Raw genomic sequence first — 27,528 nt, 5'->3', positions numbered from 1 at the left:
TTTGCGAAACTGTCACGAAATTCACATCACATCACTCATTGTTATAAAAGTTATGAATGTCATATTTTCACAGAATAACAAATGTTACCTATCCCTCCATGTTTTAGTCCATTCAATATTTTGGTCGGATCACAGCACATCAGTAGCAGCATCCACGTATCTCTACTGACTGAACCCCTGATGTGAGAGAGAGAGAGAGAGAGAGAGAGAGAGAGAGAGAGAGAGAGAGAGAGAGAGAGAGAGAGAGAGAGAGAGAGAGAGAGAGAGAGAGAGAGAGAGAGAGAGAGAGAGAGAGAGAGAGAGAGAGAGATATGCATTTGTGCGCCTGAACAGAGACAGAAAGGCTTTCATCAACTCAGTCGCTCAGAAAGTTCTCTATATCGCGGACTCAAATGCAATCACAAGCGTTCAATGGAATATTAAAGCTGGCAAGTTGTCAAGGTAAGTTTTCTACGCGAGTAATATGAAGGTATTTTTGACAAGATTGTTCTAGGGTTTACGTGTTACACGTTTGAATCAGGCTAATAGATTACCCGAACAGATGAGAGCGAGACGCTTTATAGCGATGCTCCGTCTGACACTGACTGGATGTTATAGCGTAAAATGATGATTTCGAAAGCAAGTCTATTGAGAAACGCTTTGTAAATAGCGGCTGTCATTAGGATTTTCACACGCACAATGTTTCATTGAGATCGGATGGGATGCTGCTGTGACAGAAGATTCGCTGTGCACGACCTCTGGCAAGTTCAACGGCATTATTATCCTTAGCTACAAACATTTACAATAGTAACCATAATTTACGATAAAATGCCAGGCTATTGTTACTCTAAAACCGTAAATTCAGGGGTCGGGGTACGATTTTCTCTCTCTTGAATAGCATCAGACGATTTCAATGTCACCAAATATTTATCTATTAACTTTTGTTAATATAACCAAAGTTTGGTTGTGCATTTATACCACCCTAATTCAGGTTGAGAGGTTAGAGACAGGCACAGAAATAAGGGAGACAACCCAGAATGAGGACTATATATATATGTGTAAACAAATCAAACTAATACCACTCAACAACACACTTTTGCATTATATGATCATTTTCATGATAAAAAAAAGCTTGAACAATTATGAGATATGATTAATAATTTTCACAGAATTTTTAAATTGACCAAATGTATATTGCCAGATGTTATAATTGATCACAGGCTTCTAAATCTTATATCAAAATATAACTGGTTACCATTGCTAACATTCATTTTAAACATATTTCTCCAGATCATTTTTTTTAATCACATTTTTAGCTAAAGGGATTCATTTTTGTTTTAAAAAATAAATAAACAAAAGTTGTCCTCACCTCCACAGGTTTTAATCTTTGATCTTAATCTTAATAAAATCTTAATAAAATCAATGAATGTAAAACATTCTCTGCAAACATTTTGTGACATCAAAAGGCCCAGCAATTAACCCTATAATTTAATTTAATTTAACTTTTTTTTTGGTGATGGTGCATGGCTAATACTAAGTTAGCAAGTATTTTTGTGAATGGCAGGGGCGTGCTGCCATGGTAAATTTTTGGAAGGGTAGACTATGCACTTGAGCTATTTCGAGGTACCTCCAGCACAATAAACACTTCCACAATTAATCACACAGCATTTAATGCGATTAAGTCATGTACATGTAAGCAGACAACATATGTACATATGGAATATATAGGCCTATGTGATTTTATTTTAAATAAATAAGTCAGTCATGAACAATTTCAGGCCATTTCCCTAGGCTTTATCTAGTTATAGAACTCCAGCAATCCCACTTGCCACCATCCAATAATCTCCACCCCTGACTGTGATTTTAGGAACAGGGTTTAGAATGAGGGAAAGATACTGTGGGAATGTTGTCCTAGGAACAGCAGTAGCGATTGAGAGAAGAACACGTTTAACTTGGGTATGTTGTTGGTATTTCCCCATTAAACAGATAAGAAAGAAAAAAGAATAGATGGATCTAGTCTTACATTATTCAACGAAAACAGGTTACATCTACAATGTTGAAACCTGTTGAAATCCATGCTGTACCGTAAAGCACCGGTTAATCAGGCTGTAGTTGGTTAATTCAGAGCAATTTAAAGTGAAGGTATATATTTCATTTGGTAAGAAATTAAAGAGTTGGTCTATCACCTCAGGAAATTGCCATGGAGAGCTTTCATGTTTGTCATGGCTACTGCACTCTGGAGTGTCTAAGGCTGTGATGTATTAGTAATTGTTGGCAAAAGGAGTGTGTATTGAATGGCTGGAGAGTCTCTTCCTTAGACAGACATTCACCAGATCATAACAGCTGCAGAATATATAACTCAGTGCTGAGTCAACATATCCATACGAACCCTTCATCGCTCTGACCCACTGTCTGCCTACACACACACACACACACACACACACACACACACACACACACACACACACACACGGTTTCCATGTTTTATGGGGACTTTCCATAGGCATAATCATTTTTTTACTATACAGACTGTAACCCTACCACGAAACCTGCCCATCACAGAAAACGTTCTGAATGTTTACATTTTTATAAAACTTCATTTCTTATGATTTTTAAGTCGTTTTTCTCATGAGGACCAAAAAATGTCCATTTTGTGACATTTGGTCCCATAATGTAGGTAACACCAGGTACACACACACACACACACACACACACACACACACACACACACACACACACACACACACACACACACACACACACACACACACACACACACACACACACACACACACACACACACAGCCTTATGCCTGCAAGAGCACACACACGCATAGTCTAAATGTCTAACAAACATGCATAAACACACACTCAGCAGACACACACACATTTCGGCTTCAAATGGCAATAAATTAAATTTATAGTAAGGTTTGGTTTGTGAAATCAATCATATTTTACCTCATAATACTGTACTTGTCTCCATTTTAGCTTTTTTTTTTTCTTACTCTTACAACAAAATTTGCTACTTTGTTTTTTTTTCTTTTTATACAGGAACAATTCTGTTTAAATAAGTGAATAGTGTTTCTAACTATATGTTACATTGGTTTATTTTGCATTAATTTCACAAACCATTGGTTTGGTTTGTGAAATCAATCATATTTTACCTCATAATACTGTACTTGTCTCCATTTTAGCTTTTTTTTTTTCTTACTCTTACAACAAAATTTGCTACTTTGTTTTTTTTTCTTTTTATACAGGAACAATTCTGTTTAAATAAGTGAATAGTGTTTCTAACTATATGTTACATTGGTTTATTTTGCATTATTTTAACTATTCATATTGAAAGACTCTCAATGTAATTTTCTTATTACATGTCAAATTTTATGTCGTGGTCATTGGGCAAATATTTTTTTATGTTACACTTGGCCTGTGATGAGACAAAAAAGGATAACTTGACTTTTTACAATCATTTTCATCATCATAACATTACATAAATCTATGCAACTTCTCTGCCATAATAGCACATTTTTGTATAAAAGGTGCTTTTCATATACTGTTTCTATTGCTTTCATCAGTGATATGAAACTCAGTAGTGGTCTCAGGGCTCTTATAGGGCTCAAGGCCTTTATTAACATTTCTCTTCCTTTTTCTTCTGAGAGCCACAAAACTTGGCCAGACAGGCAGACAGATGCCCTTTGGCTTCTGACATGGAGCTGTGTTTGTGTGTGTGTGTATTTCTGTGAATACCTCCTTCCTCCTACCTATGTGTGCGTGGATTGTTTGTGCCCAGCCCCTGGCAAACCCCTTTTTATTTTTTTTTAGAAAATGAAAGCTGTCCCCCATAACCTTTGGGGGAAAATAAAAGGGGATGAAAGTTGAGAAAAAAGAAAAAAAAAGCCAATGAGAAACAATTCAGTTATTTATGGTTCATGTCATCTGTTCACTGGCACGATTTATGCTCTATAAAGGCTCTCCATTCTCTCTTTTTGCAATTTCATACCCCAGCAAATCAGATATTTCACATCTTTGAATTTTTATTATTGTGAGGCCAACACGAGAAATAATTATCTTTTAAAAACTCTGAAGGTAGATTAAATCCAGTACTGTGAGGAGAACTGAGCTCGTAGTCACAAGGGCTGGATATCTCATGAACTAAGGCTTCGAGTCAAAAGTTCAAATGGTTGATTCCAAACAGTTCAAACCCTTTATCAATTAGAATACATACATATGTAACACTTTAGTTTAGGCTCCAATTCTCACTATTAAGTACTTGCTTATTAGTATGCATATTACTAGAATATTGACTGTTTATTAGTACTTATAAAGCACATATTAATGACTTATTCTGCTTGACCATATTCTTCATCCCTTAATCCTACCCAATACATACACTAAACAACTACTTTACTAACTAGTAGTAAGCAGTATTTAGGAGTTTTTTGAGGCACAAGTCGTGGTTAATAGTGAGAATTGGACCCCAAACTAAAGAGTGACCATAATGAGATAAATTAATAGCCTACTCTTATTCAGCAATGACACATTAAATTGATCAAAAGTGACAGCAAAGACATTTATAATGTTACAAATAAATGCTGTTCTTTCTATTCATCAAATAATTCTGAAGAAAATATTAAGTACAACTGTTTACAACAATAACAAATGTTTCATGATCACTAAATCAGTATATTAGAATGATTTCTGAAGGATCATGTGACACTGAATACTGGAGTAATGTTCCTGCCATCATAAGTTGTCATGGGCTGTCCAAAATTGCCCCCTATACACTTAAATATGGTACTATTTGAGGGGACAGCCATTTGTAGTGGTGTCTGAAACCATAGTGGACGTTATCGAGTGCACTCATTCAATCCCACAATGCATCACAACTATGAGTGTACAACAGATGAATGGCAAATGGCTAGAAAATACCTATAATGCACTATGAGAGTCACGTGCCGAACGAAGTTCTTCGTTTGACCAGAAGACGGCGCCCGCAGCTAAACCATCCATTCATCCATCCATTTTCCAAACTGCGCTAGTCCAATGTTGCTACAGTATAATAGCATACAGATATAAATTCCGTTTTAGGTGATTATTAAATATTATTATAGTTTGCTAAGTTCCAAATTATATTAAACAGCAAGCACAAACTAGCACTGCAAAGACTATGCCATTGATGAAACTCCCACCATGCCTCCCACTCCTGCCTCCTCTGCCTAAGCCAGTCAGTCCTTCGACCCACCTTTGTTGGCTCTCTCCAGTCCCTCGTCTCCTCCTCTATTGGTCCCATCTTTCAAGTTGGATTTGTCGCGGACCTTTTGGTGGCAAGCTCTGCCTTGGAGAGTGGATCCCCTGGCTTTGTGTCAAGCTTTTGATCCTGTTACTCCACCTTGGCCATTAACCAGTCGGCTCCACCTTGGCTTCACCTGGGACCGTGTTCCTCACAACTCCACCGGGCTCCCTCGTCCCCTCGGCTGCAACTTGGTCAGACGTTGCTCTGCCTGCGCCATGGACTTCCGGGCCTTTCGCTGCACTTAGTCTCTCCTCCCCTAAGGATCCGCCAGGCTCTGCCATCCCTCTGGCTCTGCCCTGGTCCTCGGTCACACATGAGTCGCCTCAGTCCTCCGATACCCTGGTTCTGCCTGGTGCCTGTCGCTGTGGCTCTGCCTATGCCTCCGGATCCTGCGGTCTAGTCCAGTCCTGACATCGCCTCTGCTTCGCCAGAGTATCCAGATATCTTGGATCAATCGCTGGCGGTCTGGCCTTGGTTCCTCCCACCATCTGATCCGCCTTGGTACACTCTCCTGCCACCTGCCCTGACACTCCCTTCGAGAAGACCTCTACCTCCGCATATACTGGACTTGTTTCGGCATCAGGAGCTGCCTTCCGGAGGAGGGGAGTGCTGTCACGGTTTGGCTTTTTTTCACTTTCATTTTCTTTATGGACGTTTAGTTTGCTTGTTTTTGTTCCTATGTTCCTGCCACCATTAGTTGTCATGGTTACTTTGTAAATATGGTAAATGCAGCATTCGTGAGCATAATGTCTTTCAAAAACATTATATACCATTACCAATCCCACATTTTTCAGTAGTGTATATATATATATATTAAATGTACATTTATAAATAAAAATAAGTAAATATATTAAGATAAAATAATACAATTCTATAAATTTAATAAAAATGACAGCATTAATGTCAAAGTTAATTTATGTCAGTTGAGATTCACTTCATCCATATGATAAATTTTAAACTTTATTTCTTAAACTGGAATCATTCTTTGTTGTGCTGGCCGTCTTTGCTTTGCAGGACTCACAGCCTCTGCAGTTGAAGTGAACCCCACGGCAACAATGAAGATGTTTGACTAAAATATTTCACTCCACACTTCACCAATTGTTAATTGATAACCTAGTCAGCGAAATATTTGACCATCCGTGGTAATATAAACTGATGTCGCCTCAAGCCATGTAGTGTATTTCAGACATGCTAACATTCCCACAAGTACAGAGGACCGTGAGTGCCATTGTGGAGTCATTTATATGCAGCATTAACTTGCATGAGTGCTTTTGCTAGTCTTAATGGTGTCGGCCTGAGTGGTATTAATTTCTTGTGTTGTGTTAGCCAGTCATAATGGTGTAAGCCTGTCTGAAACTGCCAAATAGGGAGATGTGTCTGCCTGCTTCAGTGAGCTATAGTGAGCTTGTGTTAATGGTCTGCTGAGGTCAGTCATAAAATATCTCTGGTAACTCTTAAGTGACCTTCTGACATTTACTGTAATGGACGTGCTACTCAACCCATGCAATACTTGTTTCCTGTTTATTGCCTAATTGCTTAATTTGGGGCTTAAACTAATTAAATCAAAGCTTTACTTTTTGAAAATATGAATATATACATTTACTCTTACGCACAATCTATTCCTATTTTTTTTCTTCTTCATATTATAAGCTTACATAAGTGCATACTAAATGTAAAAAAATAACTTTAGTGAGCTGATGTAATGTAACCCACTTCCTGGCTGCATTACTCTATAGCTTATGTATAAGAGTAAATCTGAGGAAAGTATTTCATTTATGCATATCTCTACCCAGTATTTGGCTCAGTGGCTTAAATGCTCATCATTTCATTCCAAAAAAAAAAAAAAAGAACTTGTTTTGCAGTTTTTCTGTGCATTTCTATGCTCTTGTCATCCCTAACATAGTCTCAGCCACAGACGGCACACCCACAGACCGCCCACAGTCCACTCACTGACCGTCTGATGCATATTGGACACAAAGCTGGAAAGTACTTTCACAATCTGGCAAGCTATTATCTGATTGGCTGGCCTTGTGCAGTTCAGGGCACACGTTTTTTTTTTTTTTTACTCGATCTGCTTCCAAACAGTCATGTTTACAAATTACCAGATTCAGCAAGTGCTTTTTAAGGATTTTCCAAAGTTTATCAGGTTAGTATCAAATCTTAAAAAATAATCTTAATATTCCATTTTGTTTTAAAAAACAAACAAATAAAAACTAAAATGAAACTTTTTAAATGCTACAAGTTTTAAATGCTACAACACTGTAACATAAGGTTACACTTTATTTTAAAGTGTCCTTGTGTAATTGTACATTTAAGTACTGAGTAATATTAGTTAAGTAGATGTACTTATAGGGTTAGGATTAGGGTTTTGTTTGGGGTTAGTCGCATGTAATTATGCTTAATTTACTGTTATTACTATAGTACTATATATATACCCCCCCCCCCCCAAGCAAAGTCGGTCAGACATTCTCAGACTGTTCTTCACTATAAGCTGTAATAATGACCAGAACTCTTTATAATCAGAGATCTGGCTATACACGAAACTATGCAAACCACAAACAGCAAGACATTGGCCTTCCCAGTGCCCCCTTCCCCCAATACAGTGTATTTATAGCACCTGCACTAGTGAATAGGTATTATCAACAGGCACAGAATTAGATCAGATTAAGTCCTAATATGATTTTACTCGAGGCGTCAGGCCCCCTGAGGCTCAGTCCTCAGTTCTGCTTTCATGTCTATTTGGAGCAGACACATAAATATTGTGCACCAGTATCAATGGAGGGAGGAGGGCCTCTGAATGCTGGTCTGAATGAGTTCACTTCTCCCCCTCTCTCTTCTGGTCATCTGTGCCAGGAGCATTGGTCTGGTGCCCTCTTTAATGATGCATGGAACATTAGCCAGCCACTATCCAAAGATAGGACGAGGCCGATGGCATTCTCTGGTCAAAAGAGGCTGCATTGTTTGGGTTCAGAATAGCATGGTCTACTGAGAAAGGGGAGAACAAAGTGTGCTGTCTGTCGAGTTTGTTTTCTAAAATTGTTGCCACAATCGTAATTTGTGATTGCCACAAATGACATTTTTAGGTCTTTTATATTCAAGCACATTTCTGCTATGCATGCATGGGGTGATGGGAAAGCAGATGGTGTTGGAAGTAATATAGATATAGTACATACAGGTTTATTTTACTTAGTTTGACATTTTTAATCATACACTTTATTTACACTGTTATGTTCATTTAAAGAAGGGGTTTTCAAATTGGGGTCAGGAGAGCGCAGGTGGCTGCTGAAAAACTCTTTTTCATTAAAACTTTCAGTGAAGATACATACGATAAATAGACAGATAGATAGAAAAAAGTTTGAAAAAGTAAAAAAGAAATTTATAAATGAGAAATCATGATTAAATTGCAAATAGTTTGTGAAAAAAATATTATACATGCAGCATTACTCAGGTACAAATATAACTATTTAAAAAATTAGATAAAAAGAACTTCCAGATAATATTTTAATCATCTTTTGACATGAAAATAAACTAATTATTTAATTTAGGATTTTATAAGATATTTAGATAACAACATGTTGTCTTTATAATATTAATGGGACTTTAATTAATGGAACTTTTTTTAATAGCAAAGGAATCTCTTGCACAGAACACATTCAATTTAGAATTCTTTGGTAACAAAAGGTAAAAGGTAAAAACCCTGGCTTTTACTAGTAGTTTTTACTAAACTATAGCAATACAAAAAGATCAATGGAAACACATAAAGGAAGGAAGAAAACAAGAATATATTGTGATAGGGAAAACCTTGTGTTAAGAAAAATGAAAGCTGCCTTCCATAACCTGCATTCGGGGGTGGAGAAACATAAAAGAATAGGATGAGAGAGAGAGGAAAAAAGCAAATGAAAAAAGGATTCTTGGAGTTATTTGTAGCTCACGTCTGTTCATTCGCACGACGGATGCTCTATACTGAATCTCCCATCCTTCTATATTCAATTTGTATCTCAACTCTTTATATCGCAAGTCCCAGGCAGCAGATCTAATTAAAAATCCAGTCTAATACATCATTTATTTATGAGATAAATTCAAGTGGCTGTTATCTGACAGAATATGCGTGACTTCGCATTTTTATGCACAACTGCACTGCTGACATTTGCTACATATTATCCTTGTGAATTTTCCTTGTGGATGGTAACAAAGAACAGGCTATTGATTAAATGGCAAGAGGAACTTGGATCTATTGTTGTACTGGGTATCTGGGACATAAAAGGTTTGGAAAGAGGTGTCCTGAGTTGCCCGGCGTCAAGCACACAATAGCATTGTCAGGAAACACGTAACAGTTGAACACATGACCATGGGGAAGTAGTAGATGTTAAACAAATGTCCTTCTCTAGTAGTAGAGTAAGTACATTAGTAACCACGAGGATCTGCATAAATTGATTCTGATAATTGTGAAGTTTTCTTTTGTATTTTTGATAAAAAATAGAATAAAACTAATTATATGAGTTATTTAATTCATTTAAAACATATATTATTATTTTTTTTTTCATCTTATATATATTTTTTAAATTGTTATTATATTTGTATGGAAGCTTGTTTCTGCCACTGAATAAAAAAGGTAAATGTGACTTTTTATCTAACAATTCAGATTTTTTTTGCGACCAGGTTAACTCAAGTCTGAATTCTGAATATCTGAATTTTGAGATATAAACTCGCAATTCTGAGAAATAAAGTCGCAAATCTGAGAAATAAAATCTGAATTTAATTAATTCTAAAATCTGTGAAAGATACTGATGTATTAGGGTGCAATCATCTTGATAAAGATGGTTCAATCCCTTTCTTTCTTTCTTTCTTTCTTTCTTTCTTTCTTTCTTTCTTTCTTTCTTTCTTTCTTTCTTTCTTTCTTTCTTTCTTTCTTTCTTTCTTTCTTTCTTTCTTTCTTTCTTTCTTTCTTTCTTTCTGGTTTCTGTCTTTCTTTCATAGAAGTGTTTATTCACATAGGCTGCTGAGTGAAGCACCTGAGGGAACTTCTCTTTCTCTCATCTCTGTTGTTTAATTACACTTCTTTTCTTCTGCGCTATACTGCTCTTTTCAGCGTGGATTACATAAACAGTTTCCCCAAGCTTCCTTGCTTTGGTGCTACACACGCTACACAGAATAAGACAATAAAGCCTTCCATCAAAGCACTGACAGCCTGAAATCAACAGCAAACCACATGCCCCATGTTTCAAGCACTGAGAAGCAAACATCTTCTTCAAACCGCAGAACAAATCTGCTCAACTGAACATGAGCCTGTCATCACATGGAGTATCAGAGAGGGAATAAAGGGGCACTGAGAAAGGCCTGCTTCAGCAGGAGTTCATATAACATCACCCATAAGCACATCTGTCTGCCAGATGGGTCCCAATTTATACAAGATGATGCTAATAATAACTTCTGTATTATTTATGCCCTTGAATTTATCAGCTTAGGAAAAGACAAGTAGCATTTTAATGAGAAAAGTTCAGGCTTTACTGACCTACTGCAATGATAAATACCAAGTGCACAGTGCTATAATTTAGTGTCACATGGTTTATAGTGACAAAAATAATAATTTAGGCCCTGATTTAGTAAAGGTTTGCATACATAAAAAACATGCAAATTTAACAGCACACAAATCATTGATACAAATAGGATATCTTGTCACTTAGTGTAGATTTTCCTTGATTCAATATGTAATTTGCGTCTCTATAAAAGTGCACAATCAAGGGCAGTGTCAATGCAAACAATTACACTGCACCTGCAAAGTAATTTGTCAAGTCTGAAATTAATTATGGAAACAGTGTCTGCAAATTAACATGACTGAATGACAAGTAATCTGATTCAGGGTATGCACCAGCTGCCGTCACTAAAACGGAGACATTGAGAACAGAGAACACATAGATGTAGTGCTGCTCGAATGGATTAATGTGATACAAATGTATTTCTATGCAATTGTTTTATTCAAAATTACATTTAGCACACAAAATCATCACTGAATGTAATGCATTATATACAGCACACTTTATCTGTAAGAAAAAAGAAATGTAGTAATAGATGGCACGGTGCGCACAGAACCGTTTTGAGACATTTTTGAAAATCATTTATTTTCTTTTTCTTTCTTTTTTTTGTTTATTAAATAAGCAAGTCATACTGGTTTGGAACAACATCATTTTGGGTGAACTGTCCCTTTACGGCAAGACACAACAGGCAAAAACATTTAATCGCACAAATGTCGCACAGGGATATTAAAGGGATAGTTCACTTTGAAATTAATTTTTGGTATGTTTTAGCTTACCTCAAGGGCATCCAAGATGTAGGTGTCTTTGTTTCCGCAGTAGTTTCAATTTTGATATTTTTAGGTCAAACCGTTCTTGTCTGTCAGTCATATAATGCAGGTCTACGGTCACTTCCTCAAAGAGCATACACAGAGAAGTCCAAATTAAACATGATTTAATGACTTGTAAATGTAAGTACACATTGATGGCCTAAGACACGAAACGAGCGGTTTGTGTGAGAAAACGAACAGTATTTATATCGTTTTTACCTCTTGTAAACACAGCCACATCCAAGTGATCTGAGGTCGCCGGCGCTTTGGTCTTTTCCGCGTGTACGTCACTCATACAATTGTTTTATTTTTATTTTTTTTTAATTGTTTTCTTTTACGACGGTTTAAACATCCCGGATAAGCGCAAATTAGTACCATTTTAATTAGTCGTCTTACCTACAATCTCTGTTCTGTGTAAACAATGAGTGACGCACACGCGCGAGAGATCACTTCCGCCGCTTGCCGGAAAAGACCAAAGCGCCGGCGCCGTCAGATCACTTGGACGTGGCTGTGTTTACAAGAGGTAAAAACAATATAAATACTGTTCGTTTTCTCACACAAACTGCTCGTTTCGTGTCTTAGGCCATCAATGTGTACTTACATTTACGAGTCATTAAATCATGTTTAATTTGGACTTCTCTGTGTATGCTCTTTGAGGAAGTGACCATAGACCTGCATTATATGACTGACAGACAAGAACGGTTTGACCTAAAAATATCAAAATTGAAATTACTGCGGAAACAAAGACACCTACATCTTGGATGCCCTTGAGGTAAGCTAAAACATACCAAAAATTAATTTCAAAGTGAATTATCCCTTTAAGAATAAGTTGTCAGGCACACACTGAGAATCGATTGAGAATTGATCTCACGGGCCAAAATTAAACATAAACTAAATATATATATTAAAAAAGTTATGCAAAAAGGGCACTTATCAAATCAGAGGCCAAAAGGGCATGCGCTTGAGCACCACTTGGGGTCTTTCTGTCAACGTGCCTGAAGACATGTTTTTTCATGCACTGCATGGTCAATTTTGAGATTTTTGGCTATTTTGCTTCCATAACATGCATTCTTTCAGACTAGTTAAAGGTGCCCTAGAATGTTTATTTTTTATTTTTTATAATGTTTCCTGGGTTACCCTTATAATGTTAGTATGTTTTTTAGATAAAAAATAATCATAATTTAGAAATAAATGGCATTTTTCCTAGCCTGCTTTTAGCCTCTGATTTGAACACTCTGTTTGAAGGGGCGTGTCTGCTGTGGGATTCAGTGTAACCGCGGCCACTGCTGTGATTGGCTGACATGCTTGCATATGAAATAGCAACGCATTACATGTGAAACTCTCTCCCGAATACTTTTACTACTGCTATTATACGTTTTTACTATAACAGCTATCGAGATTAACGAATCGTGAGATGTTTTTAAAGTATTTAGATCTATTCCCATCACATAAAATGTTGCCGTGATGAGCATTGAGCAGATGACAGTGTGTTGATCGCGAGAATGAAGATCTTATCATTGCAAAGCAGTTTCTGCACTCTCTCTGCTTTCACCAATGCAAACACGATGATGTAAATACAGTAAGAGCTTCGTTGTGCAGTAACGTGCATCATTGATTTCATAACGAGTTTGGCAAGTGTCCAGATAAACTCGCGCTGTGTGGAAAGATTGTTCTTTGATCGCTTTCTGTATATAATTTGTTCACAATTTAAATACGATTATTTTCATCCTACTAAAAGAAACGATGTGAAGCTGATATTTTTGACTTACTGATGCATAAACAGTATTGAACGATTTTGAGAGAAAGATTACCTGTCTGAACTTGAACAATTACTCATCAGAAAGTGTTGCTTGGTAGCTCGATCCGAGGCCAGCTCTGTATTGGCCCAAGTTGAGGAAACAGTCGTCGGTGAAAAGTTTGAAAATTTCCAGAGAAAATAAAATTAACCCCTTGTTTCTTCAGAGGCTCAGATGAAGGAACTAAAAAAATACTTTTGTGTTCATGTGTACATCCACACTGAGCAACTGCCATGCTTCGGCTGCGCAGTTCCGCCTGGCATTGAGGGCTGGCATTATGCAAATATTTGGAGGCGTACATATTAATGATCCCGACTATTGCGTCACAGTCGGTATTGTGTGGAGAACCGACCGTTTTTCAGGGGTGTTTTTCATAAATGTGAATTAAATGAGAACGCGAAAACAGTCCAGTTTGAGATTCACTCTATGTCATGTCCATGCACTGAACTCTTGTTATTTGACTATACCAAGGTAAATTCAATTTTGAATTATAGGTCACCTTTAAAAGAAAACATCCAAAATATACATTTAACCCTCTGAGCCTCATCTTTTTTTTTGGTCATACTTGGTATCTTCACACCCTTGAAATTAAACTTTTTTTTAGGAAAATCAGTGTATTATATTTTCAGTAATATTTTTTGATTATTATTTAGAATTGTGAGGGGATTTTATGATACTATGCAATATTTAGAAATTTTTTTTATGAACTTTTTTTTAAAATTGTTTTTATTATTATAATTGTTTTTTTTAAATTAGTTTTCAAGAAATGCAATCTTTCAGATTAAAATAGTGAAGGCCTTTAAAATCTAATTTTTTTAAAAGTGAGAATAGTGCCATATGGAGGCGTTAAAAAATTAAAATGTCATGGTGTAACCACCTGTATAGCTCCATATAGAAAGGCTTTTGGATTCCCTATAGTTGTTTTTTAGACATAATTTATTTTATTAGGTTTTGCATTTAGCTATATTACACATTCTAAAAGGCTACTTTTTGTCAAGGTTTAGATATTTTTTTTTAGATAAGTATCAGGTTTTGCATTATGATTACAATCAAACATAAAAATTTTGTTATAGGGAAAACACATGGAAAGCATTTTTGTTAAGTTGCAATATGAGTTAATTATATGAACCTATTTTTAACCTATTTACACATATCCTACTTTGTTATCACCACTACAAACCGCCTGCATTCACATTTAGACTATTTTTTTTATATATCTTCAAATAGAGACATTTTCAAATGCTGCCTAGTGTTGACAAGGGAACTAGAACATCTGTGGTTTTTCCACAGTGTGACTATTAATTGAACTGTCACTCTCTTAGCTTTTTCTGGGTTGTGTTTGTCAGATTTCACACCCTTGTACCCAAAGCCTTCATTTATAATGTCTTGTGTCTTTCTTTTCAATTTCATTTGCAGGCCATTTAATCAACACCGTCATTGTCAGTTGGGAAACAAATTTCATGCATGAGACCACATTGAAAAGCTTGGATTTTTTTTTTTTTTTTACTTTAACCCTGAAATAAATTGGTTAAAAATAATAATAATAATAATAATAATAAAAAATTGGCAAACAGAATAAGATTTTTTTGTTTATTTTTCAATTCAACTTTTCACTCGGATGGTTAAGCTGATTATTTAATAAAAAAAATTTAAGAAGCAAAATAGAAGAAAATTTGACCTCTGAATGTTGCTATGTACTGTAGTTGTCAAAATGTTTTTGTAGAGCATTTTTGGATATATGTTGATATTTCAGCTCAGCTTTAACACATTAACAATCATGCTAACCAAACAGGTAACTAAGCCTGATTTTCCTTTCATTGTGAGAGTCTATAAAAAGGTTGGGAGTATTAACAGAGAAATTTGACACAGTCACAATGCTTTGAATAGGTGACTTCAATGAATATATAACTAAGTGCATCCATTGAATATTATTCAGTTTGATGTAATCAGTATACTAATATAAGTGACTGACTGATGCCATTTCAGACTCGGCTCCACTGAGCTTCATTATCGTCTCTATTAGCTGCCGCATTCATTCATTTCCTCTCACTTGTACTGACTGTGGAATAGATGTTATCCCTGCATGTTTTTCCTCTATTGACACTGCACAAATGGAATGTGTACTTGTTAGTCTGTATGCGTGTTTGTGTTTGAGTGTGTGTATTAGAGGAGAATATAGATTAACTCAGGAAGAGATGATCGCGAGTATTTTGCTTTCTGTGTCTTCTTTGAGCTGGAGAGGTGGATTGTAATTTCACTCAGACTCACTCACATATAAAATAAAGAATGCATAGATAGATAGATAACACTTTAAAATGTTGCATTAGAAAAAAAAAATTCAAACCATTTGCCATCTGCAAAAAAGACAGGCTTGTTCATCACACTATGTACATGTTCCACTGAAGTGTACAAATACGTTTTTTCATTTCTACTAACTCATGTACATATTACTTTGCAATACTCTGTTCCAAGTTCAGTTAACTCACTCTTTGTTCCAAGTTCAGTTAACTCACTCTTTGTTCCAAGTTCAGTTAACTCACTCTTTGTTCGTAAAATTTACTCAAACTATGTAGCACTGAATTAAGCATGATTTTAAAGTGCATGGTTAACTTAAAAACATTTCAGTAAACAACACATTCAATTTCTTGTTTCACTTTGTAAGACTACATATCTACAAAATATAGGTAATGAGGTACCCAACCGACCACAGAGACCTCAAAACTTGGTACACAACTCACATTAAAGGTAACAGTGATAGAATAGAGCACAGCAAAACAGCAAGTTGCTATTCCTAACAACCAAAGCGATAAAACTGTAAATACAACTAGAAAACAGTGAAAATGCAACCTTATTAATTATATATTAATTATGTCCCAGTGCATGATGGGAACACGTATCAGAAAGTTGAGTAGGTTTTACTTAATTTTATAACTTTGATATTCACTCAAATAATCATAATAAACATAACAAGTAGAATATTATTTTAAGTTCAAGCTTTAATTTCTACAAGCTTGAATTGAGTAATATTTAATTCTTGCCTGAACTAACTTATTCAATCTAAAAATACATTTGTTTTTTTTTCTATATATTTACTTCACCACAGAATCTTTTTTTATTATCAGTGTTAACTATTGATTTGTCAATCAAAACCTTTTGTAAAATGTTTTACAAATTGTTTGTGCAATGAAAATGTCACTTGGTTTGATATTTTTGTTATCTATTTCAATAACATATTTTTAATGTTGCTTGATTGTCCAAATATTTATTTGATGGCCACTGTATGTGCAAAAGCATCCACGGACCACACTAACTTGTGACACATATTCTGCCCCTTCTACTGCTGTGCTTCTCCTCACGATATTCCAAGTATTGCCCCCCTCCCCCTCCCCCTCCCGGTGTATTGTAGGCTACAACTTAAGCTACGACCCCCCCCCCCAGACCCTTGGCATCCCCTTCCATCCACCCGGATCCATTCCTGCATACTCTGATCAATAGTCATGGCACTGGCTGGCACGGACACAGTAGCCTCTGTGCTCGGAGGCAGTGGTCTTGACAGCTGCCCTCTTTTTATGACTCTGGAAATGGGTGAGGGAGGGGGCTCAGAGAGATGTATGTGAAAAATGACATAGCAACAAAGGCTGCGTCCGAAATCGCATACTCTCATGAGTAGGTACTTATTTTAAATAAGTAATTACTCCACGACCGCTAAAAAAGTTCGTTCTACATAGTATGAATATGTGTAGTATGAATTTAATTCGGACGTACTACATCCGCCATGTTGTTATTATCATGTGACCTATATCAGCGTCCGCTATGTCGTTTCAAGGCCATTCATGAATCTTCTCCTGTGGCCTCATGGGATAGTAAAGTATCCATCATATGCACACTTCAGAATCTCGCTGGAAGTAGGTCACCAGGGTACTTTTTGCCTAATGTTTTATGAGTACTGTGAATTCAGACATACTTCTTTTGTCACATACTGTTTTTCGGATACTTAGGGAAGTATGTGATTTCGGATGCAGCCAATGGTTCAATCAGTGGTGTGTGTTCTCTCTGAGGTCTATTTATGATGTTAGCGAGATTTTTACATTAAAACAAGAACATCCTAATTAATAAGTAAAAGGCTTGAAGTAATAACTCTTGGTTGTGGCTAATAAATAACGTACTTGGAGTTAAAACATATAATTGACAGGATGACGGTGTTTCGTGTAAACGAATTAGGAATGAACCATCGTTTGTCGCAACGTCGTTTTTAGATTCATTGTTCATCATCTTTATCATTCACCTGTGAACCATGCCTTAAAAACGGTGAATCTTTTTTTTTTAAATGACACTTTGTTGTGCACAAATTACACACTAAAACGCATAACTTTGTAAATGATAACAGAATTTTCATTTTTGGGTGAACTATCCCTTTAACCTGTAAGGACCCTTGAATTGTGTAGGCTTTGCATAAACAACATCAAAAGCATCAATAGGCACGCACTTTGTAGAGCTCCTCACTTGTGGTTTTGATTGACAGGTATAATGATGGAGCTTCTCAGTAATGAATCATTGAGTTGTGGACTGCTGTGGCGTTCCCGCAGCGAGTGCTCATTTCAAGAATAACGCATCCTCTCTCTGTCCCGGGCTCCTCCTCTACTTCAGTCAGATCCATAATGAAAACATGCTCGCAGATGCCTCACCTCCCCACACTTAGAGCTGGGTTTGTTATTCTGAAATATATTTAAAGTGGCAGCACAAGTCAGCCCAACCCCATGCTAAAGTCATCAGAAATGTAACGCTTGTGCTTAAAATAAACACCCACGCTGACAGTGATGGAGGTCCTCATTGCTATGCTTTACCTCAAACTCTTATTATCGGCACGGATAGCGAGACCTCACTTATTTTCAATCAACGTAACTCAGACGCACAATCTGTCACTAGGATGCCATTTAAGGTCAGCGTACATACAAACACTCCCAGTGTCTATTTTTCCATAGCAACACTGATCAATGACACCTGCCTTCATCTCCATGGGAACGCACATGTCCTCCTTTGACTACCTTCCCTCTCTTTTTCTTTCATTAATCTCTCCCCATTTCTCTGTCTATCACCCTCTCTCTCTCTCTCTCTCTCTCTCTCTGAGCGTTATACAAACCATTTCGTGCACAAATAGGAAATTATCTATAATTTATGAGACCCACATCTATTTATTAGTTCAGCATGGATTACTGTGGTCTGTGTGGGCTTCGGTAGAGTCACATTTCTGTTAATGATCTCCCCAAGGTAAATTTAACCACAATTAGGCGGTAAATAACAGCCCTGAACTGTCTGAAGAAATGATGAAGGCAAACCCTCCACCAGAGGATCCTGGAGGCCCTTTAATTTGCCAAAATAAAAGGAAGAAACCAAAACAAGGCAAAACAATATATATTTTTTAGGTTTTTAAAAGCCCTGCTCAAGAATTTCCAACCACGCATATTCAGCAATAAACAAGCCATTAGGTCTACATTGAGGAGAAATGCTTTGTTGTTGAGTTTTGTGTTTTTCCCCCACCAGCCTGACTATTTCTTCCAACATTTGTAGGAAGAGATTGCAAGGAAGTGTCCTTGAGTTTAATACAAACACACAAATACAAGGAAGATACATAATTAGTGCGTGCTAGTCCTAAACATTCACTTGCAGACATTTATTAAGAATGAAGTTTTAGCAAAGAAAACCCAAAACAAACTGTCCTCTGGATACAAAAAAAACTATTATTATAATAATGATATTCCCCTAAAATAACATTAATTAATATTGCATGATATAGATTTTTATTATTTTTTAGATAAATTATTGTGAAATATTGGTGATATGTAGACCTACAATATAATGAAGTGATACAGCAAATTTTATATTTTTTCAATGTTTTATCCAGTAATTAATTTCATGGTTATGAAGCGTCTTGCTGTTTAGTTGTTGTTTTGTTTTTGTTTTCATGGACTTTTAGTTTGTTTCTCATTATTTCCTGTGTTTCCTTGGTTGTCTTGGATACTAAATATATTTTCGTTGGTTGTCGTGGTTATTCATTGATTTCACACACCTGTTCCTGATTTAGATCATTAGTTTATTCAGTATATATAGTCATCAGTTTCAGTTGTTCTTTGCCTGGTGTTTACTGTGGTCTTTTGTTTTGTGTAATAAAGTTACTACTGCATTTAGAGCCGCTGCTTCCTCCTCAGCCTAATCACTACAGTTACTTCCTCAGGTGAATGCGATTTCTGTCTATTTATCATAACTAAAATTTTGTGGTTTGATAAACCCTCTTGAGATATACACAACTGTTCAAAATTCTGGGATCAGAAAGATTTTTTTGAAAGAAAGAAATGCATACTTTATTCAGCAAGGGTGGATCAAAAGTGGCAGTAAAGAAAATGTATGTTTCAAATAAATCCGTTTCTTTTGAATTCTTTCAAATCTATTAAGATAGAAAAGTTATTTTAAACTTTACTATCATTTACAATATTACTGTTTTTACACCATTTTTGATCAAATAAATGCAGCCTTAGTGAGCATAAGAGACTTATTTAAAAAAAAAAAGAATTCTTACCGACCCCAAACTTTTAAACAGTAGTGTAAATGGTATATACTTGTATGCATAAATACTTTATCTATACAACTTCTGCATATATAGATACTTCTAAGACACCAAACCTTTTGTTTTCGACTTCCTTTGGTGTGTTCAGGCCTTAAATAGAGCAGGTCAGACCCCCTCAAACCTCCCTGCATTTCCATCTCTTTTCTCTGAATTCCTGCTTCAATTTCACAACACATTTCTTGTATCATTTGAATCATTGCCAGGAATGAGGAAACCGTAAGTAAGAGAGACACAGAGAGCAGGACAGAGAAAGAGAAGGAGTGGAGGTTGTCAAATAAATGTATCTATTAGCTTGCAGCTGGTCTACTGTGTTCTTAATTAGGCCTGTCCTGAGGCTATCATGTCTAAATGGATTACGCCCTAAACTCTCCAAAACACACATATTCTGTGCAGCCATACATACATACCCACACACACACACACACACACACACACACACCATATGCCACACAGTCTGTGGCCTGTATGATGTTCCTGCCATCCTTTCTCTGATGCTTATCCAAACCCCATCACAGAGTTACTGGCAAGTGTGAGCGACAGAAACAGAGTATTACCAACATCCACTGCTTCCTAGACTCAAATCAATGAACCGTCTTTGTGTATTTACGGTTTATTGCTCTTTTTTTGTCTTGCAGGAATAGACCTTTCTGTTATCTGAGCTTCTGTTGGGGCGTTTGTGACCTTGACAACCAAATCTGCACTGTGTTTGTGCTGGTGCGCTGTCAACCCCGCTGCCGCTGTGTCATTTGTGGCAGCTAAATTGAAGGAGTGCTCCAATCGTCTTGCCCCTCGCCACGCGTGCGGGAAGCCCTGCTCATTCCACTGTCTGTCTTCCTGCCCACAAACATTCCATTATAAACAATGACCTGAAGCCATATAGCATCTGCTCCATGAAAGATGTTGATTTCATTGGCAAAACACAGCTCTTTTGGGTTATGGTGCACTGAGCGGTATGATGGAGCAGACCTCGTACAATAACTTGCATCGATGGGATTCACTTTATATGCAAAGTGAACACAACTAACATAATACAAAAATGGACCACAAGCATGGCCTTCTAAACGCCTTTGATGAAAAAGTGGAGTACTGCAAAAGCAAGCCCAGCAACAGGTCGATGAGTGTATGGACGTTCACAGAGAACAACAGAGCACAACATCAAGCATGGGGCCCATGGACACTCTGGTCTGTACGGAAAATCAAAATCTTAAGCTTTCTTTTTGGACTTACAGTCACCATTCTAATCATGGCGTCTTACATCTTGACGAGGGACCAGAAAGGGCTCTTTTTAACGCCGTCACCGTATCACCTTACCGTAGTGTCTCATCTGGCACAGCAACCCCTTAATCTGTCTTTCACTACTGACAACACCGTTGTGAGAGAAGTGGTGAGGAGGATTGTAGCCAAAGTGGATTTCAGTTGTAGAAGAGTGCCTGACCTGGGAGAAGTGAGAGAGAAAGAGGCAAACGTATGTGCATTTGAGTTACATTGATAATTGCAAAATATACTTGATTTTTTTAACAAACAAATTAAAAAAATTCATACAAATAAAATTAAAAAACGATTAAAAAAAAACATTGTTGCTTCAATGAATTTTAAGATTTAGATCATTATCTCGAATTACAATTAAAGGATAGCAATATTAAAGATTAACGCTTGTTAGAGCTCATGTCAGAGCCAGTTTGTGTTTTAAAGAATAGACTTCGAATATCAGAACTTTAAGTTTCGGTGCATCCCTACTAAGTGCTGGTCAGAATTATTTGCCCCCTTGGTAAATATGATCAAAGATGGCTGTAAAAAATAAATCTGCATTGTTTATCCTTTTGATATATATATATATATTTTTTTTTTAAATGCATAAATCTAACATTTTATTGACGTAAAAGATCACATTATGAAATGTTTTTCTCCAAAACACATTGGGAACAATTATTTCCCTTTTATTAAATACTTTTTGCAACCTCCTTTTTCCAAGATAACAGCTCTGAGTCTTCTCCTATAATGCATGATGAGTTTGGAGAACTCCAGACAAGAGATCAGAGACCATTCCTCCATACAGAATCTCTCCAGATCCTTCAGATTCCCAGATCCATGTTGGCGCATGTTCTCTTCAGTTCAGCCCACTCATTTTCAATAGGGGGTCTGGGGACTGGGATGGCCATTGCAGATGCTTGTTTTTGTGCTCAGTGACCCATTTTTGTTTTGATTTTGATGTTTGTTTTCTAGCATTTCTAGCACAGGCTGTCAGGTTTTGATTTTTTATTGTTGGTATTTGATTGAATCCATGATGCCATGTATCTGAACAAGATGTCCAGGACCTCTGGCAGAACATTAGGCCCACAGCATTAAAGATACAGCAGAGTATTTCATTTTACACATGGGGTACTTTTTTATCCCTGTATGAACCAAACCCAGATTAAGTGTTTGCTGCCAAAAAGCTTTTTTTCTTCTTCTTTTTTTTTTTTTGTTATAGAAGACTCAGAGCTGTTATCTTGGAAAAAGGAGGTTGCGTAATAGAGGTTGATTTAATAAAAGGGGGCAAATAATTGTTCCCTATGTGTTTTGGAGAAAAACATTTCTTTCATAATGTGATTTTTCCCCACAATTTCAATTCTTTTACTTCAATAAAAGGTTAGATTTTTGCTCATTTTTAAAATAAAATATCAAAAGGATTAACAATGCATATTTATTTTTTACAGCCATCATCATATTTACCAAGGGGGCAAACAATTCTGACCAGCACTGTAAATAATATCATGCCAAACCAAAAACAATTTCATAGCTCATGATAATGCCGTATCATTTTTATAAAAATGAGTGGCAAACTTAATTTACATAGAGAGTTTTAAAAGTCAAAGTATATGTCAGTAATCCATGAGTTGAATTGGAAAGTCCAAACAGCATTTATTTGAAATATAAATCTTTTATAACCTGATAAATGTTTTTATTGTCACTTATGATCAATTTAATGCCTCCGTACAGAATAAATGTATTCATTTCTTAATTAAATCTCAAAAAAATCTTACTGACCCCAAACTTTTGAACGGTATTGTATAAAGCAAATACACACCTTCATAGATAAACATGTGCAAGCTACACTCAAAACTTAGTTTTCTATCATAAGCCTTCTGGTCTTTCTCGTCCACAGATATTCACTGCAATTCCTCGAATATTTCTTCCCAATCTCAAGAACCCCTGCTGGTATGAAGAATTCTTTGGGAATATCACAGCCGATCCATATGGGAAAAACTTGTATGCCCTTTACTCAAAGCGCTTCCAAGCAATATATGACCACCTGCGCAGAGCGTTTCCAGCTCACCTGCATCAGCATGCTGGTAGACATTACCGCCTGCGCTGCCTGCCCTTGTTTTACATCATCGGCCAGCCCAAGTGTGGCACCACAGATCTCTACGACCGCTTACGGCTACATCCAGAGGTCCATTTCACCACGATGAAGGAACCACACTGGTGGACACGAAAGAGGTTTGGTGAGTTTCACAAAAAATGATAATTCGACCATCGGTTAAAAATGTGAATTGATGATGCTGGTTGGTCTTTGTGTCAGGAAAATGTTCATCCCTCCCATTTTCTTACAATGCAAAGCATCTGCTTAATGTTAGACAGGTTGTATCACATTTATTTTATGACACAAATTTTACAGCAGGACAGATGCCATGTAATTCTGTTTGCAAGCTTTGAAATAATTGTACTTTGTTTTCCCCTGGTTTAAGGTATCATCAGGTCAGGTAATGCTTTTCAGAACCCCTATCCACTGAACGACTACCTGGATCTTTTTGACCAAGCAGCCAATCAGATTCAAGATCACTTGATGAGCAACTCCTCCAAAAGCCACAAAAAAGTCAACATCATAATCGGTAATAATTATTGCGTTTCAATCGTGTTTTAGGTTTAGTTACTGTAGGCCCTTTCTTTAATGCAGGGATTCCCAAACTATTTGTAAGCCGAACCTCTCTGACCTAAACTTGAAGTACCCCCTGAAAATTTAAGGTAATTTTTCAAATATTTAACAACACAATGGCATGTTCATGGTTCTCTGATGTCGGTTAATAATCACATGCCATGCAGGTACAGTAAACAAATAAATATTTAATTTTTTAGTAAGTGCTTGATTTGTGTTTATTTTAAGATCATTTATTTTAATTTGACATTTTTATAATCGAATGAATTACTAGCTTTCCATCAACTCACGAACCCCAGTTTTAGGTATTGTATAGTTTTTGAGGTTGCCGAAAGTTCTCCAATTAAATTCACATTGTCTATAAACCCAGACTTTCTCATTAGAGCTGCCAGATGTTATAGTCAAGGTCTTTCCTCTTGTTATGACTCATACCAGAGGTATTAAAATAAAATTAGAGGCCTGAGAAATTAAATCAGCAAAAAACAGCCCAGTCAAAAACAAACACTAATATCATTCATCAGATTATCCCTCTTCAAATGAAATATCAAGTTGGTTGGGATCAAGCAGGATTGTAAACTTTTACAAATAAACTCATACACATTTCTTTGATTGACAGGTGAAGCGAGCGCATCCACAATGTGGGACAATAATGCTTGGGTTTATTTTTACGACAATGGAACGGGGGTGGAGCCTCCTTTTCTGGTTCAAGACTTCATTCATGCTGTCCAACCAGATGCCAGATTCATTGTGATGCTCAGAGACCCAGTAGAGAGGTACTTATCCGATTTTCAAATATTGATATATTTACAGTATATTTATCAGTATCATTTATTCGGATATCATAACCAGTATTAGACTACTGTGTGAGAGATGCTCTTTAGATTGCCCTCTTACCTTTTATTGTGTTTGTCTGTGCACTGTGTGTGTTTGTGTGTGAGAGAGCAGGCTTTACTCAGACTATCTATACTTTGGCATGGCTAATAAATCTGTGGAGGATTTTCATGAGCGAGTATCAGAATCGCTGCACCTGTTTGAGGGCTGCTTGGCTGAGAGGTCCATCCGTTCCTGCATTTACAACACCACTCTTAACAACTTGATGCCTGTGAGTGCAATATGAATCATGATCATTACCTCACATGTAAATATTCAATATGATATTGCTATCTTAAAGGGATAGTACACCTAAAAATGACAATTCCATCATTTACTCAACCTCATGTCGTTCCAAACCTATGTGATTTAAAAGAGATGTAGAAACGATGCATTGAAAGTGAATTGGGAACAGGGGCTGTCAAGTTCCTAAAACTATTCCTTCAGCTCATTAAAATGTTATCTTCTGAACGATGTGTCTCACCAAAGCATCACAGTTGGTAATTCTCATTAGGGATGGGGCTCAAAGGCGGCTGGTGTGAGTCAGAGTCAGATTTTGTTCAGTGTGATATGATGTAATTGGTTCAGCCACCAGGTGCAGCCGTGTAGATAAGATATGGGATGAGCTGTTCTGGCTCCTCCCAAAAGTTGTGCAGCCAGTAGATGTTCTTCACCTCTGGAGAAAGCTGTTGGAAGGTGAACTGAAGGCAGTTATAGAGAAATCTAAATGTGTTTTGAAAAGTACATTGTTTTTCTGCACTGATCTGGGGATTAAAGTCATGAATGTTTGATTTATGGCTGTGATGCTGGTTGATGATCCAGAAAAACTCTGGATTGCTGCATCATTGCTGCTTAGTCTAGTAAATTGGATGCAATATAATACAAATAGAGGGTTGTGCACCATTCAGAATCGAATTAAGGATGTCTATTATATTCCAAACTGAATCTGAACTGAGGTATCATTTGAATGATTATTTCATTATAACTAAATTAATTGTCATTTTGTGCACCATAGTAAACCATTTATAGAATTTCCCAGAATTCCCTGATCTCCACACTCTTCAAAATGGAGGCAAACAACAATATATAGATGCCAATATTTATTGGTATAATGTTTTCTGAAAACAGTTGGGAGTGGATTTTTTTTTTGATGGCTGAATTTTTTTTAATCAACACATCAAGGAATTAAATAATAAAATTAGTTGTAATTTGTGTCAACTTGGAATTCCTACTCATTAAACGAAAGAGATAAGAATGTTGTCTACTCCTTATATTATAATGGAATATATTAAATACATATCAGAAGTGAAAAGATATAGTAACTATATCACCATATGATATATAGCAATACATAAAATTCTGTTATAAAACTGAAAAAAAATAAGGATTGTCTCATGTTTTGTTGAACCTTTGGGTCCCTCTGTTGGTGAACACAAGAAACTAATGCATTCACTTCAACAAACTCTCCTAATTATATATATATATATATATATATATATATATATATATATATATATATTATGTTGAAGAACATGACTAAATAGTCAAAACGGAACAAAAACAGTCTCAATTTCCAGTAATAAAAAGGTTTGAAAACAAGCAGTGTTATATTTACAGCAGAAATAGGGGGACAATAGGTTGAGAACCAGTGCCTTAATACATCTCTGACAAAAGATTTTTCTACTGTAAATGTGTCTATTTTGTGTATGCATTACTACCACTATTCTGATACTATGCATTGTTAGGTCTATGTTGGGAACTGTGCCTTTTACTGACTATTTCTGAATCTCTTTGAGCTACTTGTCAATGACTAGCACAATTGGTCTGTTTAATTGTGTCTGTCATGAATTCCAAAGAGTGTGGCACTGTAATTATCCTCTGTATTTGTAGGTGAGGCTTCAGGTGGGACTGTATGTCATATACCTGCTGGACTGGCTGAATGTTTTCAGTAGAGAGCAAATTCTCATCCTACGACTGGAGGATCATGCAGCCAACCGGAAAATCACTATGCGGAGAGTCTTTGAATTTCTTCAGTTGGGTGAGTTTCTAGTTTTCATGCTTCTACATACATAAAGTATGATAATGTGGGTCTGTTTGTTTAACCTCTGAAGTCTTCATAAATTTGTCATCATGTGCAAATAAGTGCAAGTATCTATTATTTCACTGACCGTGTGTTTGTGCTTCATCGACCCTTCAGGTCCTCTTACTCTCCAGAAGGAAGCAGACATCACAAAGAGTCCCGCCTCAAACACCAGACGACCAGCCAATCGAAATCTAGGCCCAATGCTGCCCATAACCAAGGAGATCCTGCAGAACTTCTACAGGCCTTTTAACCAGCGCCTGTCGCAGGTGCTGAAGGACCCTGCCTTTCTCTGGACGTAACCCTGAGGAAGAGGGAATAAACAGACATGGATTATTGTAATAGATAAAAGGGACACAAATTAAACTCTAGGCTGGTACTGGGTGGCTGGTATCACCTTTGGCCAGAATTTAAATTAAAGCAAACTTCTTCTATATAGTGATACCACTGACTTTTTTTTTTTTGTTTTTTGCTTTGGTTATTGGTGCTGGACACTTTTTAATTATTGCACTTTGATACTCTGAGAGTATTTGGTCACAATGACCACTGATAAATTAACAATTTATTTAGTCAGTATGACCACTGAGAAATTAATAGGCCTAGACGATTTATTTAATGTATCCGTTATATGG

The 27,528-nt window shown here is 36.5% G+C and overlaps 1 protein-coding gene across 2 annotated transcripts; it reads left to right on the top strand.

Moving 5' to 3' along the window:
* The first annotated feature begins 305 nt into the window (after positions 1 to 305).
* On the top strand, positions 306 to 27,528 carry chst15 (carbohydrate (N-acetylgalactosamine 4-sulfate 6-O) sulfotransferase 15). Of its 2 annotated transcripts, none has more exons than XM_056235120.1 (8): positions 306 to 441; positions 20,666 to 21,495; positions 23,176 to 23,515; positions 23,759 to 23,902; positions 24,563 to 24,719; positions 24,892 to 25,048; positions 26,707 to 26,854; positions 27,014 to 27,528. In XM_056235120.1, exons 2-8 carry the CDS (start codon positions 21,067 to 21,069, stop codon positions 27,196 to 27,198), a joined length of 1,560 nt encoding a protein of 519 aa, XP_056091095.1. In that variant the 5' UTR covers positions 306 to 441; positions 20,666 to 21,066; the 3' UTR covers positions 27,199 to 27,528. The 2 variants fall into 2 exon arrangements, with proteins under 2 accessions (XP_056091095.1, XP_056091096.1); XM_056235121.1 differs by lacking the exon at positions 306 to 441 and adding an exon at positions 19,548 to 19,640.

This window comes from Rhinichthys klamathensis, unplaced genomic scaffold, assembly GCF_029890125.1.
Source record: "Rhinichthys klamathensis goyatoka isolate OS25496 unplaced genomic scaffold, OSU_Roscu_1.1 h1tg000412l_1, whole genome shotgun sequence".
Lineage (NCBI taxonomy): Eukaryota > Metazoa > Chordata > Actinopteri > Cypriniformes > Leuciscidae > Rhinichthys > Rhinichthys klamathensis.
Note: the sequence above shows the minus strand (reverse complement) of the source record. Positions and strands in the feature narration are given on the sequence as shown.

What these genes read in the sequence shown, in the direction of transcription:
- chst15 (XM_056235120.1), top strand. Translation starts at nt 21,067, where the DNA reads ATGGACCACAAGCATGGCCTTCTAAACGCCTTTGATGAAAAAGTGGAG. An exon ending in TGAGAGAGAAAGAGGCAAAC is followed by an intron (nt 21,496 to 23,175) that starts GTATGTGCATTT and finishes TCTCGTCCACAG; the next exon opens with ATATTCACTGCAATTCCTCG. An exon ending in CTCTTAACAACTTGATGCCT is followed by an intron (nt 25,049 to 26,706) that starts GTGAGTGCAATA and finishes CTGTATTTGTAG; the next exon opens with GTGAGGCTTCAGGTGGGACT.